Source organism: Pithys albifrons, chromosome 18, assembly GCF_047495875.1.
Source record: "Pithys albifrons albifrons isolate INPA30051 chromosome 18, PitAlb_v1, whole genome shotgun sequence".
Lineage (NCBI taxonomy): Eukaryota > Metazoa > Chordata > Aves > Passeriformes > Thamnophilidae > Pithys > Pithys albifrons.
Window position 1 is genome coordinate 5709633 of NC_092475.1, and position 17326 is coordinate 5726958.

General features: G+C 46.2%; 1 protein-coding gene across 2 annotated transcripts; it reads right to left on the reverse strand.

The window, feature by feature from the left end:
- Positions 1–252: 252 nt before the first annotated feature.
- Positions 253–17292, reverse strand: NPEPL1 (aminopeptidase like 1). Of its 2 annotated transcripts, XM_071572561.1 has the most exons (13): positions 17022–17292; positions 16584–16752; positions 13105–13290; positions 11884–12054; positions 9270–9359; positions 8525–8606; positions 8184–8326; positions 7551–7628; positions 4984–5084; positions 4013–4136; positions 2676–2852; positions 1917–2027; positions 253–1136 (listed from the first exon to the last, which is right to left on the reverse strand). In XM_071572561.1, exons 2-13 carry the CDS (start codon positions 16587–16589, stop codon positions 978–980), a joined length of 1428 nt encoding a protein of 475 aa, XP_071428662.1. In that variant the 5' UTR covers positions 16590–16752; positions 17022–17292; the 3' UTR covers positions 253–977. The 2 variants fall into 2 exon arrangements, with proteins under 2 accessions (XP_071428662.1, XP_071428661.1); XM_071572560.1 differs by lacking the exons at positions 16584–16752; positions 17022–17292 and adding an exon at positions 14414–14572.
- Positions 17293–17326: the final 34 nt, after the last annotated feature.

Consider the following 17326-nt stretch of genomic DNA (forward strand, 5'->3'; position numbering starts at 1 on the left):
CAAACCAGTGCCTGGAAGCTCCTGGTGAGTGGTTTGCACAGAAGCTCCCAGTGTGCACTCTGAGTGCTGCTGAATCAAACAACTGGAGTGAATCAGCTCCAGAGCAGCCCCAAACTACTCAGTGGAAGCTGCTCCTGTCCCAGGCCTGTCTCGGATGAGTGAGTGCTGGGAAGGGGAATGTGGCCAGAGCAGAGTCCCTTGGAGCACTCAAGTGTTCTCAGAAATGTAAATAACACCACAAAACACCACGTGGCATATGTAAGCTTCTTTAATAATAATAAATTTACTAAGTGGCAAGAAGCCACTGCTTTGTAAACCAATTTTACTCAATCACAGTCCCTCTATTGTTTTCCTCATTTAACATGAATACATTCTGTAATTTGCATGTGGAACAATTACACAGAGATATGTTCTGAACCCTCTTGCTGATTTCACTGGTCAGACAAACATTAAACATGCGGAAACAGCACCTTATTAAAACTATAGGCCTTTTCTCATTACATCTCCTTTGCTGCTAAGCTAAATTGTCTCTGAATAAGCCAAGTCTACAGAGGTTTCTTCCCTTGTCCTGTGTTCTGAGATGTAGAGGGGCCTGCAGAAACATCTGATAAAATCTCACATAAAATAAGTAATTCAGAAGGCCTTGTAAGCAATAGCTGCAGTTGCTTCTTCAGACTAGAGAGAGCTTCTCATGCATTAATGCACTTAGTTAGGTTTTGTGAGGAGCTCAGAGGAGGACATGCCCTCTTCCTGACACAGTTAGTTGAGCCGGGACTCTGCACCACTGATATTGTTCAGCAACTGCGTGCACCAATAATTTAAAAAAACCCAAAACCTCAGGCTGTTCTTATCAGAAACAAGTAATAAATCTTATCATGATAGAAAAAAAAATGGCAATTTCTGATGTGTGACATTTTCATTGCTTGAGAACAGATCAGTGCAAAGTGAGGTAACCCCATCCCTGGGGCTGGGGCGCGTTAAACCAGGCGCCGTCTCTTGGAGTCCCTCTCCATGTCTTCAGGGGGAGAGTCTCCATTGCACCCAAGAGGAGACACCAAGTTTAGCAAAGGGTCTTCAGATGCCCCTCCAAACAGGGACAGCAACAAAGCCACGCCATAGCCAGTAGCTCGTTCACCCTAGAACAGAAGGAGAACCACACGAGTCACACTTCAGGTCACAGGATTTGAATTTAGTTTTAATTCACCCACTCATCAATGAGAGGAATGATGGTGAGCAGCCACAGGCAACACTCAGGGGCCCTGGCAGGCCTTGGGCTGCTGTATCCTCACTGCTGCTGGAATCTGTCCTGGCTGGATTAACCCAACACACTGTCTGACTCACATGAGAACAGCTCACACTGACTCGAGACTGGATTTACACCAGTATTGTTCAGGGCACGGAATCTTCCACACAGCCTGAGCATGGATTTGAAGTATGAGCTGAATAAACTGGATTTAAAAATAGGGGAGGCAGGGGGAGTAAATTGGCTTGTTTTTTAGGGAAAAAAAAGAATACACACAAGTTCCATCAAAGGGAGGAGGGGAAACCCCCAAGAGAGGGAACATGTTTTCTCTGCTGAAGGTCAGCAGGCAAGATGATCAACTCTGGTCAATCATCTTAAAACAACATGGGTGAAAATGAAAGGCTGGGATTACTGCCATGCACAGAAAGCAGGCAACTTGTCAAAGCCTACAATGATAAAGATGTTGCTGATTAAAGAGTCTGATGGAATATTTTAAAACAGAAATGAAAAACACGAACAGGTGAAACCACCAAACCAAAGAGATTTGCAGCAGAGATGCAGAGTCAGCTTTTCCAAAGAACTCTCCTCCTCCACCTGTTTCTGCCCCTCTGGACTGGATGGCCACAATTCAGAGCACCTGCAGGTGCCTTTGCCCCCCCAGGACCACACTCACAGCGTGCACGGGCGCAGCGATGTCTATGTGGACCCAGACCCCAGGCCAGTCGAAGCCGATGTGGGAGGCAATGAAGAGCCCAGCACAGGAGCTGGGAGTGTTGTCTCTGTCCTGGGAAAACAGCAAACATGGGGTTGGTCTTGCAAGAAAACAAAATGCCAGTGGTTTATTCTGCCTACAGAAGATAGTTATGCAAATCTTCAAAGCTTTAGGAATGTCCCTAAGCGGTGTCACAAACCACCTATGATGTAAATGCTTTACTCAGTCCCTGGCAGCAGCGTGGCCCTGCTCAATTCCTGTTCTGCCCACACTCCTTTCTCCAGTGTTTTTGGAACTTCTCTGCACATTTTAACTCTCAAACGAGCAATTCCTCTGTCTCTGTCCTCTGTTTCCTGGTTTCAGCTTTCCCAGTTACATCTCTGCTGGTTATGCATGATCTGAGACTCTGACACATCTTGGCCTCCTGAACAGTCTCCACCCAGGAGTGGATTCATTCAGGGCCACGTTTGACAGGGAAGCAGCACAAAGACACCTGTGCAGCACCCACCCTGTTTCAGACACACTAAATATCCCTGCAGTGACACACAGCCTGTAGAGCCCCAGGGGAAAGACCCTGAAGCCCTGAACAATATGGCCCACTTATAAAAGATTGCAGCCCCCCAGAAGAGCTTCCAGCCAGCTGTCAGCAGGCCAGCACATTGTCCAGAAAACACACATTTTTATGTAATAAAGAAATTTAAAAGAGAAGGTATATCTTACTGCCACAGAGTTCTTCATATCAGCTACAGCAGAGGTAAATTCACTGAAGTGGAGCTCGGGACAATACACCAGAGGATGGACCAAGTCTCCACAGTTCCTGCCAGCTTTAACACAAGCCTTTTCCCACTCTTCATTATTGGTAAGGACAGCAGCATGGTACTTCCCTGTAGCAATTCCCTAGGGACATGAAAGACAAAATCAGGAAAATGTCACCTTAAGTGTGCTGGGCAGGATAATTCTGTACTAGTTCCTCTCATCATCAAGAACTGCTTTCCATCTAAAACCACCATGAAAAAATGGCTCAGAGTTATTTCACAATAAATTAGTGCTACAAAACATTGTAGTTACTGCTGAATCTTTTAAATTTTCTGAAAACCTATTCTGTGGTGAAATAGTCTTCATTTGTGTGTCCTATTCAAACCACTGTCCCACAAATACATTTATTTATAGTTATTGAATAAGCAAACTCTATCACTTTGCAATTATTCATCCTTATAAATAAAATTAAATCAGAAATGAATTATAAATAAAAAATCTAACATTCACATATAGAGGATACCTCAACAATGGGGTCAATCACACAGTCTGAACACAACATCCTCACTCACTGGAAAGGTTGCTTCCCTTTGAATACATAAACCCCAAAAGCCACTAATACACCAGTTTTCCAGCAGGACAATGATGGGAAAGGATTCAGTTCAAAGGACTGATGTTTACACCAATATAAGCAACATTCATGCTTCTAAAATTTGCCACCATTTCTCCTCTTGACATGAACATCAGTTCATTCTCTAGAAAATCAAACCACAAGAATCACTGCTCATCAATATAACTGTCTATAAAACAGGAAGAGATGACAAAAAATAATGGCATTAAATTTGTACCCTTGTACTGCTCCATGTATGACTTACAGTGGAAGCCATTTCATGGATGAGAAAACTCCTGATCACTGTCATCAAATCAGTTCTGCTAATTATAAAGCCACTGAACTGCAAATATTGAGTACTGGACTGCTTACATCAGCTGCTTATGTCATCAGAAGAAGAACATTTTTAAGTATGCAAAAGCACAACAGTTGCATAAAGAACAAAAATCCCCAAAGTGGTTGAGTAACAGTTAGAAACGTAATACACTCATGACACAGTGCACAGAGGATTAGTTGGCTGGGGTTGCTACTGGCAGCTTTCTCTGGCCCAAGTTTAAGAAGCCTCCATCAAGCACAATAGTTCAGGATGGCTCCTCTCCCCAAGGCCTTGCAGGACAGAGGCAAAGCAGTTCATGGTGCCCAGAGAGCAGGAGGGTTCACCCCCTGCCCACCACCCATCCCGTGCCAGTACCTGAGCTCCAGTAAGAGTGGCCATATCCAGGATGATATCAGCTCCAAGATCTTTGCATGCATAAGCTACTCCATCAGCCAGTATCAGTCTGCCTTCTGCATCAGTGTTATTGATTTCCACAGTTCTAGGAGCAGGAGAGGGCATTTAGGACAAGAGAGCTTCAGACTGCAAGTTCAGCCTCCCCTGTCTGGACAAGAACACTGGAGCAGAGCAGACTCAAACCTCATGTGCTTTTTGATTTGACTCTGCCAGTCTGTACAGCTGCTTATTCCCCAGCTCCAAGCACCCAGAGAGGGCAGGCATGGCAAAGGGATATGACACTACTGTCCTCAGGGCAGGGGCTACTTGTTGGGCTGTGATTCTACAAATTACTGCCAAAGGCTCACATTCTCTCCTTAAGAGATTCTGATCCAATTGGCAGCCTGCCTGTATGACTAAGAACACACTGCAGGGGGATACAGAAAACTGGTTGTACTACAAAAACCACCTAAATTTTGGTACCTTAAGGAACCTTCAGCTCATGATACATGTGTATGTTACAGAATCACAGAATGGATTGGGTTGGAAAAGACCTCCGAGATCATCAAGTCCAACCCTTGGTCCAACTCCAGTCCCTTTACCAGATCATGGCACTCAGTGCCACGGCCAAGCTCAGCTGAAAAACCTCCAGGGATGGGGAATCCACCCCTCCTCTGGGCAGCCCATTCCAATGCCTGAGCACTCTCTCTGCAAATAATTTTTTTCTGCTCTCCAACTTCAATTTCATAGAATCATAGAATCAGAGGGGGCACCTGTTGTGTGTATTTACACAGGCAACAGAAAATTCATTACTGTGGCTGTCTCAAACACTAATATCAGTATTTAGGGAAGCTGATGAGGGGCAGGTTCACAACCTGCATGGCTCTCAGGTAAACAGAACCAAAGCCCATGTTTGCTCTCAGTTTCAGGGAGGAGGACAGATACAATCTTACTTTCCAGAGTAAAGAACATGAATGTCATCAGGTCTCGTTGCACGTGGTCCCACTGCATTCTCAGCCAGACAAAACACAGCATGCAGATTGTCCTTAAAACCCTGTAACAACCACAGGAGAGAAATGCCTTTAGATTCACAGCAAGTTAATCTATTGGGACTGAAATCAATGAGGGATTACAACTTATTGACAATAATGCTGCTAATTTCATAGGAATCTGGTGGGGTTTTTGGAGAGATGAATATTAGGATTTTGTATTGTATCATTCCTGCTGGGATGCACACACAGCATCTTCGACCTGTTTTTTTTCCCTCAGCCTCCCTTCTTTTGGTATATCTCATCCTGTTGTACTTTGGTTTAAAATCAATTATGGATGGTATTTTAAAATGTATGACGATTTTGTTATTTATACACCAGTTGTCTTGTGTGGAGGGATCCTCAGACCAGACAGGGAGACAACAGCACTTAACACAGTTCCTCCTCAGCTGGGACAGTCAGTCTTAACAGCATCAAATCCTGAGGGAAACCAGGGCCAGTTTTACTGTTAATCTCCTGATAAAAGTCTGTGCCTGGAGAAATCTGGGCTTGCTGAATCAGCTCTGAAGTCTAAAGGGCAAATGCATCCATGAAACCTTTCAAAATAACAGGCAGCATCTGGAAGCCAGGAAGTAACTTTGCAGATTCTTGTGTGGAGAGCCAGCATTGCTGGGGAGACAACCTTCCACCTGGGACCCTTTGCTCTTTCAAAACTGTCTGTGCTGCAAAGCCCCCACTCTGTTCACAGCATCTCACTGGACTGAACTGAATTTTGATCCTCCAAGAGAGACATGTGGTTAATCTACTGTGAAAAAGTGAAAATCTGCTTCCAGAAGTCTCAGTTGCCTTTTCCTGCATCTCATTCTGCCTGCAGCTCTCCAAAAGAGGATTCACTGTGTTAACATGCAGGATCAAGAAAGAATTCAAAAATTTAAGGGAGTGTTTGTCTCTTCTCCCTTGCGTTGGAAACCTCACAATAGATGAAATGCATCTTTCTAGGAAAAATCACCTGCTTAATTTTGCTACCCAAAGCCTTGTAGAATCACACTGAAACTGCTGAAGAGCAGGCAACAGGCAGGTGCCTTCTGAGGATGGATAATAACCTCTGTCCCTCTTCCTACTGGGCTTTCTGTCCAACACCCAATTCCCACTTCAGTCTCTGTGACACAGCACAGCTCATTTAAACCACTTCCAGCTTCCTTTTATTCTCAAAAGCATTTAAAAAAACAGTCTTGAAACAGTAACAAGGACAGATTCTTCCCACTGCCTACTGAACACATTTTCTGCAGGGATGGCATTAACAGGTCTTCTTACATGAGGCTGTAAAATTAAACAGTCAGCCCATTCTGAAGGAGATTTCTCCAGGCTCAGTTTGTCATATCATTGCCAGTTCACTCATTGTAACAGTAATTGTATATGAAATGACAGATCCCTTGCACCCACATCTGCTGTGACTGTGAATGGACTTGTCTCAGAGCAGATAATCTCACACAGAACTGCTCTGGAAACAAGGCCTGAACACTGAAAGAACAACATCCATGGCTTTCCAAGACTCTTCCCAAACCCTCTGTGAGTTCCAGCTCTTGTCCCTTGCAAACCTGTGATGTAACTCTCTGAAGCACTTACTTATGGCAAGGTACTCATTCTGCCTAAGATGCAGCTCACAAATCTGTTTTCAATTTTAATTCTCTGCAGATAACTGTGTAGTTTACAATCTTTCCACATCAAACATGCTGCCAGGGCCAAGGCACAGAGCTGAACTATTGGGAAATGGGAACTTGGCACTGATCAGCCCCTGGACAAAGCTGCTATCAGATCTATGCATTAATCTGCAGCAGTAAATATTCTTTGAACTTTGGATACTCCTTGGAGGCAAGAGCTGCTCTGTCAGCAAGTCTGAGCCATTGGATTTGTGGAGAGGGCAGAGTTTTATTGGCAGCAGCCACTTTTCCCCAGCTCATATTGTTAAAGTGCAAGATGCCTTTTTTAATTCTTCATATTTCAATACCTGGCTGCTTCTCAGCTCCCCCACAACTTTCTGACCACAGAAGCAAACCAACAAGCTGGTGAGACTAGAACTGCCATTTCCCCAGCAGGTTAATATTAGACCTGGCACAGGACTTGGAACATGGAAAGCCCATATCCCAGAGTCACTCATCCCCTTCTTTGCTAAGGTGACAACAGCTGCCCCAAATCCCACAGCTTAAACAAAATCAGCACTGGATAACTCAAGTAAAGGCCTGATTCAAGGAACCAGAAACCACTCAGTCCACAGAACCAACTCTGAAATTCAAGAAACACTCTTAACAAAAAAAAATCAGCACTCAAGGAATTTCTCACAATTCTCAAGATCCCAGTAAAGATGAGAATTGTTTTCCTGAAATAGCAGAGAGAGCAGAGTGGCTCCAACTCACTAAGAACAGTGTCAGGTCAGGATTAGACTGGCCTCCATCTCTGGGAATGCATCCAAAAGCCAGACTGCTCCTTGGCAAGGCTGGGATACATGATATCAATTAACACATTTTACTTACTTGCTTTACAGTGGCTTTGAAGGCACCCAAAATAGCAGCTGCTCCACCACAGTCTCGTTTCATTCCAGGCATAGTAGTCTGTTTAAAGAGAAGCACAGATTTTTATTTTTCCTTTAAAAGAGAATTTCACAGTAGTGCCTGCTGGAACTGGTGTTTCTGATGCTTCTGTGACTCTGGGTTTGACAGAGCTCAGCAGTAACACAAACAAGGAACATGTGCATCTGCTTACTGGTGGATCTGGATTTGTAACTCAAAAGTACTAAACCTCTGCTGATAATTTGTTAGAAAACTAAAAGTAAAAAGGTTGTTTACAGGTTTCACACTGAGGCCAACTCAGTGGGGTTTGTTTTAACCCCTGAAATCAGAAACTAAATATCTTTGTTTCTGGCTTTCTCTTAGCAGTGGGCAACATTTAAAGGGCAAAATATCAAGTTGCTATTTAATTGCTCTGTAAAATGTTCCTTGATCCCATTTGGTCTTCATCCTTGATAGTCTGTGTCCATACGGAGGAGAGTAGATCAAGTGTGTACTCAAAATAAATGTACTTTGGTTTCCTGCAGACATTAACTGAAATATTTTCATCAGAAAACAACCCTGTAAGTAAAGGCAGCAGCAGGAGAAGTGTTTCTGTACCTTTCCCTTAATGCTGAGTCCTCCAGTGTCATACACAATCCCTTTGCCCACCCAAGCAATGGTCTGTGTTGCACCATCTGGAGTGTGACTGAGAACTGCCAGGGCTGGAGGATGCAGAGCTGCTTTGCCAACTCCATAGATACCTGGAAAACAGAGAATTCAACCATTGGTGGGGAACAAAGACTGTGGGGAGCACCTGTGGCTGTTTTCTGTAAAACATCTTGGAATACTATGGCAAATAAAACTGTTTCAAAAACGTGCAAATAAAACATTGCAATGGAGATGGCAAAACATTTCAATTAACTGCTCAGAAAAAAAGTGGAATATTCATCAAGATATACCTCCAAAGCCTTTCTCTTTCAGCTCCTCATCTCGGATAATGGTAGGAGTAATCCCAAGATCCTTGCCAACTTTTTTGATTTCCTTCATCATTGAAATAAAAAGGAAATTGTCAGTCAGTCATCAGGACACATTTCTGCCATTCCACATGTATGGGTGCCCAGTTAAGGGGATTGTGTGATTTTGGCATGCATACACACACAAACATTCACAATTTTGGGAGTGGTGCAGGTTTTCCAATGGCCTAATTTCACCAAGACATCCTTGACTTATTATGGCATGAAACACAAATTTGACCTTTAAGCTCTGCCAGTAAAAGAAATCTTCAGAGGTAAAGGCAAACTGTTCCCTCTCTTGGACCATGATGCAGTAAGACAGGAGTAATTTCATTGCCAACAGCTTTCCAGATCTTCATGATAAAGCTCATTTGGAAATATGTCAACTGTCCAATAATTCAGAAACTCTTACGACCTTCAGGCTTAAGACAAGAAGCCAGTGTATAACCAAACCAAGAATTCATGGCTTCTGTCTCCCAGTCCTTACTCCAAGCTGTTCACTTTGCCTCCTTCCAACTCTGCAAAGTTCCACGAAATGTTAAAGGCCAAAGAAACAGCCTCAGCATCCTTGGTTTGAGGTGCTTCCCACTGCTGACACACAGGTTTTGCTCAGAGGCAGCAGCAGCAGGTTTTGATGACTGTAGTCTAGACTCACAATTAGCAACTCTTACTCATCAGGTGCATGACCCACCTCCAGGAAGTTGTCTGTGTTCATCTCATTGCAGGGGGTGTCCACGATGCGAGCAGCCAGCCTGACTCCCTCGGTGGCACTGGCCAGGCACTGTGGGAAGGAGTGAGGACACCTGAGAAGGGGCCTTGGCTTGGCTGGGTCTTGGCAAAGCTCTGCAGCCAACACCAGATGTGTGGCTCCTCTGGAGCACATGAATGTTTAACTGCAGCCACCACGGGCACTGCACAGGATTCAATAATGTCAACCAAGCAAACCAGTATTTTTTGTATTGTCAAACTTTTCCACGTGCTCTTAATTTCTGAGCAACTGTATTCCCTCCCCCAGTGAGCTGACATTGCAAAATTAGTAGCCTTCTCCATTATCAAAGGGAGACCAGGAAGGCAATGTGAGTTGGAGGAGAGAGATAAGAGGAAGCTAATTCAGGAAGTCACAATGAGCTTATGGGCTGCTCAGGTTGGAAAGCTGAAGAGATTGTGTAATCTACAACATGGGAAATGCAGAGTTTCTACATGTCAGGCACAGTGGCTGAGGGCAATAAAGATTACTAAAGAAAGACAGTGTATATGGCAGGTCCATGGGGAACGTGGAGAGTTTCATATTTGTGCAGAACATGCTGCATCTGGTTCCTCATTCCTGTGGCAAAAGGGACTGACCCTCACCTGGACTGAGTAAAGACTTATCTAGGCAAGAGTGGACAGAATCAAAATGGTCAACAGTGAGGATGCTAAGGCTGTTTCCTTAAAGAAGGCTCCTTCTGGAAAAAAAAAGCACAATGAGGACACCAGACACCAAGCTTCAACTTTTAACTCCCTTGAATCAACAACTTGAAACTGTAAGACTTGGGGGAAACTCTGTGCAAGCTTTGCAGTAGCCACACTGCACAGGAGACCACACACAGCAGATGGGCAGGTCAGCATGGGAGTCAGAGGAATCTGACGGGCTGAACAGCCACTTGTGCTGAGGTACCTCAAGTTTGGCTTGGCCACATCAACCTAAGGACTCCACACATTTTGTATGCCAGCAGACTCATAAATCTTGTCTTGCTTTGGAATGCTGCCCCATTCCCTACAATTACTTTTGATTGCTTCACTTTCCCCTGAAGGGATAAGAACGTCCTCAGGAGCCAAGCTGGGTCTGGACTGACTCCCCCTCAGGGCCATGCAGGTCAATGGAGGTGCTCCAACCCAAAGGCCAAGTCCAGGGGAACAGCAGGACTTAGAAATAAGCTTGTGCCTGTGTTTGTGTTTCCAGGGTACTCCAGAGTACCTGGACAATGACAGCCTTTAATAAGTGCCTCGTAAAACTATGACAATCCCTGCTAGTCCTCACCATAAAATAACCTGGACAGTGCAGTAGATGTAAAATACAAGAGCCAAGGGAGAGGTTTAGAGAAAAACATCCTACCACATGCCTCTTCCATGTTCTGCAAGAGCTGCCTGGTGCTGGTTGAATTTAAGGGGTGCAAACTCAGTTTGGAGTTAAAAATAACCCAAGTGGTTTGGAATCTACCTGTCTGAAGGAACTATTTTTGACACCAGTTATGCTTTTTCTGATTTGGGGCATGTAAAAATTGAGTGATCAACAGTTGCACTCACAGCACATCTGTTTTTGCCATCTTCCTGAAAACTGGTCTGGAGACAAATCAGTTCACAGAGTAAGGACCAAGAACAGAGGAAAAGACAGGGAAAAAGAAGTACTCTAAAGCTACAATTCTGGGAATTTCAGATGCAGCAATACCACATCCTTTGTCAAATCCATTGCCCAAACTTTTAAGGCATTTGTATAACCTCACTGACTTGTCGGCTAAGGCAGCATCACTCTCTACTGCAGCACAAAACCTGGAGCACTGAACAGGGAACTCCCTAACATCTTAACTGCAAATCTTGGAACGGCCTTGAAGTTTATGGATCTTGAAGAGGAACAACTTAGCAGGCTAAAAGTTACCTGATGTGAAGTGTCCTCTCTGCAGTAGTCAGGTGTAAGGTAAACAGTCTTTTATTCTCTGCTATTGAAAGATGACTTAGACATATTGAGCTGTTACGTAGAGCTCATCTCTAAGCTGTTTCGTTTTTAGGGTCCTGTTTCTGGCTACAGTTCCACCAGAAAAACTCAGTCAAAGAGGTACCTCAGGCAGAAACAGCAGAGGCCAAAGGTAATCCCTTATAAGCAACTTTTAGTGACTTCACTGTGATATTCACCTGCACAATCCCATATGGATTTTGCCTGGGCAGAAGAAAGTGAGAAGCCCACACACTGTGGCAATGCAATGTTAAAGGCTAAAAATGCACCTTTTGCATCTATCATAGACATACTTATTTGTGCCATTTGTTTGGTGTTTTCCACCTCTGAAATCTGAATGCTGAGTAACATCTCGAGCCTTTGCTGTAGTAATATTTCAATATTACTATGAGTAATAGTTCAGTATTTGTCCTCAGAGGTGCTGTGAACTGATCAGTTCCAAGGAACTTTGACCTAGGATAATTTATTACTGTAGATACAGCACGTACTTCATATATAGCTTGAGACAGATGCACTTGTGCATGCAACAAACTGAAGGAAAAAAATACCTCAGGGAATCACAGGAAAAAATGACAGAAACCCCCAAAAATCTTACTTTAAGGGTTGCCACTTCTATTGGTCCGTTGTTCTGTCCCACCAGGAAGAACTCCACCGTGACAGTTTTCTTCTCGGTGCGCCTGGAGGCGCTGGAGCGGTGCGTGAACAGCGGGAACGCCCGGGCCAAGGCACAGGCAGAGGCGAACACCTCGGACCTCTCACACACCATCTGGAACAGCAGCCAGCAGGGAAACACGTCAGACAACCCCAGGGAGGGGGGAGACTGCGCTGGAAAGGAGCTGTTACCTGGGGGGGGGGGTCATTGGTGAAGAGGGAATGAAAGAGGTGGGAAATAACCAGTCGCTGAGTCAAGATGTGCTTGAATGAACAGACACACACTGAACTGCTCCATTCCCATATGGAAATGAATTACTCTGCTGGACTATGTGGGAATTAGCTCCTTGTCAGGCAACTAGACTGCTTTAATTATACTACTGCAATTAACACAGGTTAGCCAACAGATCAAGACAAAAAAAAAGCATGGGAACCACCAATACGTGCTCGAAACAAATGAAACAAAGACAAATTATATGAGAATGTGGCTAATATTAACCCAAAAGCTTTTTAACAGGGAGAATAATTTTTCTGAAGTTCATTACAGAAATTACCAAAGGAAAGCAGTTTTAGCTAAACATTTTTGAATTAACAAGGGTAAAAATTAAGTAGACTTATTACCCTTGCAAATGAGTTTTTTAAGAGAAGACTATAATTAAATTGTTACCAATACCAACTGTATGAGTCTTCTCCAACAACCTGGAAATCTGATACAATCTGGAGAAGTCACAGAAACAAATAAATTCATCAGGCTCATACAGAAGATGACCACGAGCTTGTCCTGCAAAGGATTCACACTGGAGCACTAGTTTGCATCAAGACTATTAAACCCCACTGAATAACACAAACAAAGCCCCTTTAATGGGTGATGTGCACGTAGCACCCTACATCAATCTCCCAAAGCTAACATCATAAATTCCAGTTTGGAAAAAGCCACTTTGCATGGGCACTCCTAGTGGAAGAAGATCCACAGAAACCCAGCTTTAATTCCCTTCAACTGCTTGAGCATGCACAGGCCATCACAGCTCACGTGTCAGTGCAAACCCACTTATGTCAGCGTCATTCCATCAAGCAAAACTTGTCCACCTGCAGTCTCCTTGGAGATGGCTGAAATCTGGGAAAAGTCGAGAAAACACTCAAACAGAGACATTTCTGAGCCACTTACGAGGATGCACCTGTTGACCCCGCCGGGCAGGCAGTTCCTGACGAGGCGGGTGATGAACTGCGCGGCCGACGGGCTGTTGTGGCGGCTCACCCGCGACGGCAGCGCCGCCACCGTGGCGTAGTTGAGGTACAGGGGACAGCTGTCTGTGGGGTTGGGGTTCAGGGTGCTCAGAGCAGACTGCCATACCTGGGGGGCAAAAGAATTGAAAGATGAAGAACTGTTTGTCAGACTTTCCTTCCCATCTCGTTCCCACTGCAGGCACTCTTTTAATGACAGGATTTTAGGTGCTGGAAGCAAAGAAACTGTGTGCATGTTTTAAGTGCAACAACCTCTGTGGAGTGGAAAGAAACAGGAAATTTGACAAACCTGTTTAGTAATCAGAAAATACAAAAGCATTTTCCTTTAGAAGCATCAGTTCTAAGCCATAGGAATCACAGTTTAAAAGCACACCATCCAGGGCACAGGCTGCTTCAGAGCATTTTTAAGTTGAGGCAGTTTTCTAGTGATAAACAGCAGGACTGACTGCTAGCCCTAAATTATTGTTTCACACTGCAGTTTAATTAAAACCAAACAAAACCAAGAAGGGGAATACTGCCATCAGAGCCTGGTGAAGCCCTGCAAGGAAAAAAACCCTTTTGCCAAACATGCAGCGACCCAAAAGCCGCAATGCAAAGACGCCCATCATTTCACCACAAGCCATCAGCACACAGGTCCGAAGGGAGGAGGCCAATGGTGGCCCCTCCGAGGGGACAAAGCGCCTTCCCCACGCCGGGAGAGGCTGCTCCGGTCGCAGCAAGAGGCTCGGCTGGCCCCGCTGACGCTCCCCGGGATGCGGGCACGGCGGTCCGCAGGGATGTGGGCACGGCAATGCCCAGGGATGCAGGCCGGGTCCCCAGGGATGCGGGTCCCCAGGGATGGGGACATGGCAATGCCCAGGGATAGGGATACGGCGGTCCCTAGGGATGCGGGTGCTCAGGGATGCGGATCCTCAGAGACAGGGTCACGGCAATGCCCAGGGATGGGGACACGGCGGTCCCGAGGGACGCGTGTCCCCAGAGATGCGGGCAGGGTGTCCAGGGATGGGGACACGGCGGTCCCCAGGGATGCGGGTCCCCAGAGATGCGGGCAGGGTGCCCAGGGATGGGGACGCGGCGGTCCCCAGGGATGCGGACCCCCAAGGATGCAGTCCCCAGGGATGCGGTCCCCAGGGATGCGGTCCCCGGGGATGCGCACCCCGCAGTCCGCGGCCCGGCGCACACGCGGCCCGGGGCGGTGGGGCCCTCGGTGCCCCGGGCACGGCCTCGCTCACCTCCTCGCTGACCCGCGGCTGCAGCTTCCCCCGCAGCTGCGCCCAGGGCAGGCGGTGCAGGTTGTGCAGCTGCCCCAGCACGAGCAGGGGCCGGCTCTGTGGGTCTGCCTCGCCCGCGCTGGCCTGGAACTGCAGCTGCACGTTCGCCATCTTTCTGCACGGCCCCGCCCCGCGCGGCACGGCACGGCACGGCACGGCCGGGGGCGGCACCGACGGGTCACGGGGCAGCGGGACACACCGGGACACGGCCCGGGGCACGGCCGGGCCAGCGGGACACGGCCCGGGCCAGCGGGACACACACCGGGACACGGGGACACCCGGTCCGCGACAGTGGGACACACACGGGATACACACCGGGACACGGCCCGGGACAGCGGGACACACAGCGGGACACCGGGACACTGGCGAGGCCAGGCAGCCCCTCACCAGCTAGAACAGAAAGGACTAGAATGGCATGGCATGGCATGGTGTAGAATAGAATAGAATAGAATAGAATAGAATAGAATAGAATAGAATAGAATAGAATAGAATAGAATAGAATAGAATAGAATCAACTGGGTTGGAAGGGACCTCCAAGATCACCAAGTCCAACCCTTGGTCCAACCCCATTGTGATCACAAGCCCATGGTACTCAGTGCCACATCCAGTCTCAAACACCTCCAGGGATGGAGATGCACTCTCTGGGCAGCCCATTCCAATGCCTGATTACTCTGGAAAGAATTTCTTTCTAATATCCAACCTAAACCTCACCTGGCAGAGCTTAAGCCTATGCCCTCTTGTCCTGCTGCCGGTTCCCTGGGAGAAAAGGCCACCCCTCACCTGGTGACAACCTCCTGTCAGGGTGGAGAGTGATGAAGTCCCCCCTGAGCCTCCTCTTCTCCAGACTGAACACCCCCAGCTCCCTCAGCCTCTCCTCACAGGGCTTGTGCTCCAGTCTCTTCACCAACCTCCTCGCTCTTCTCTGGACCTGCTCCAGCACTTCAGTATCTTTCCTGAGCTGAGGGGGATCTTCCTGGGGTTAAACGCAATGGGGGTCTTATTCTATTCCTTTTATATTTGCCAAATGCCTTCTGTTAGTGTTTGGTCACTAGGCCATTATCCAAGGACACCCACTGGGATCATCCCGGCCGGCTCCTGCTCTGCACAGACACCCCAGCAATCCCTCCCTGCTCCCCAAACTTTGCATCCCAGCTGGCACCTGCCATGCACTGACACCCCAGCAATCCCTCCCTGCTTCCCAGACACCATTTCCCCTTGGAACCTGATCCTTGTTAATCTTCAGCCAGGAAGGTCTGCGAGCAACAGGAAGGGAGGGCACTTCACCTGTGCTGGAAAAGTGAAACCTGAAGCGTATAATGGAAATAAAAAACCCAAACCAAAACACTGGGCTGAATTCCAGAAAAAAAGCTTCCTTACAGTAAGGTCCTACTCGGTCTCTGAAGGGACATGATGGAAACTTTATTGCTTGATGCATTTAGAATTACGCTGAATAGAAGTTGTAGGAACATCTTTCCAACAGAGGTTGGCCGTGCATCCTCACAGGACAGTAACTCAATCAAGCCCCAGCTTTAATGAGTCTCTTCCCTGAGTCACAGAACATGCACTGCTCAGGGGTTCACTGTTATCCCAACACATCTGGACAGTGTGGGAGATAGGAATGACACTACACACAGCAATCACTTCAAGACTAAGACACTCCAAAGATCACAATTAATCTGCAAAATCATAAGGAATTCCCTGTTTTAATGGATTTTATTCCAGAAGGCTGTCAGGTTTGGGGTTTTTTATAGTAAACATTTTTTCCCTGCTTCCATTTCACTGTCACCTACCCAAGAACTTGCATTTTGCAAGGCTGTGCCAAAAGCAGAGTTTCCAAAGACTTAAGCAAAGGAGTTAAGACTCTTTTAAGTGGTTCATAAAAGCAAACCTTAAATCAATACAATCCAGGCAGTCTCAGTGAACACCTCATCAATTATAGTCATTCAGATTTTTAGCACATCCCAAAAATCACCAAGCAAGAAACCAGTTTTTCCATTTTACTTTTACATTTCTAGAGAAAACTTGCAGTAGAAATAAATGTACTATTACAGTGCTTTTAATACTGCCCTTTTTATATATGACTCTAATTAATTTCTGTTAACAAGGAGCAGCTCATTTTTTGCAGGCTTACATGCATTTCAATGGAGAAATTCTGTACAAGCCAAGAGCTTTAGAGGCCATTTCCACCAGGTGAGGAGCCACAGGTTCTTGGGAGATGCTCTAGCAATGCTATTCTGTTCCTTTGTAAGGAAGCAGCTTCCATGCAAGCTGAGAATCCAGCAACCAGGAGGAGGCCCAACCTGCAGGAGAGAGGGCACCACATTTGCAGCAGCACAGGGAGGGTTGGACTCACACAGGGCTGCACAGAAGCACAGTCAGGTTTGGGCAGCTCTTGCTCCACAACACCTGAGCAGGCAGCAGCTGCTGTGGCTTTCTGGGGCTCTCCCTGCCCAAAGGCACAGACAGCAGCTCTTCTCTAGGAGGCCACGGGGAGATATTCCCACAAAGCACAGCATCAGGGTTTGATTTAGCTGCTGATACTCAGACTGACTCAGAATAAGCCACACACCTGCAATGATTTAGAAGGCTGTTGTGAGTTTTCTTCCAAAATACAATCAGCTCCAATAAATTCCAGCTCAAGTTACATGGGACACTTGACATCTGAGTTTAACCTCTTGTTTGATACATATTAAAAATGTATTTCCTTCCACAGAATTCAGATAGGAGATGGGTAGCCAGTTACTTCAGTGGAGTTAGGATATCATGGGCATAACTCATGGGAAATAACTCTTGACGATGCAAATTACATTGTGCTACAGAAAGTTACTTTAAAACAAAAGAAATCATGTCACTGCCACTTTCATTATGAACAGA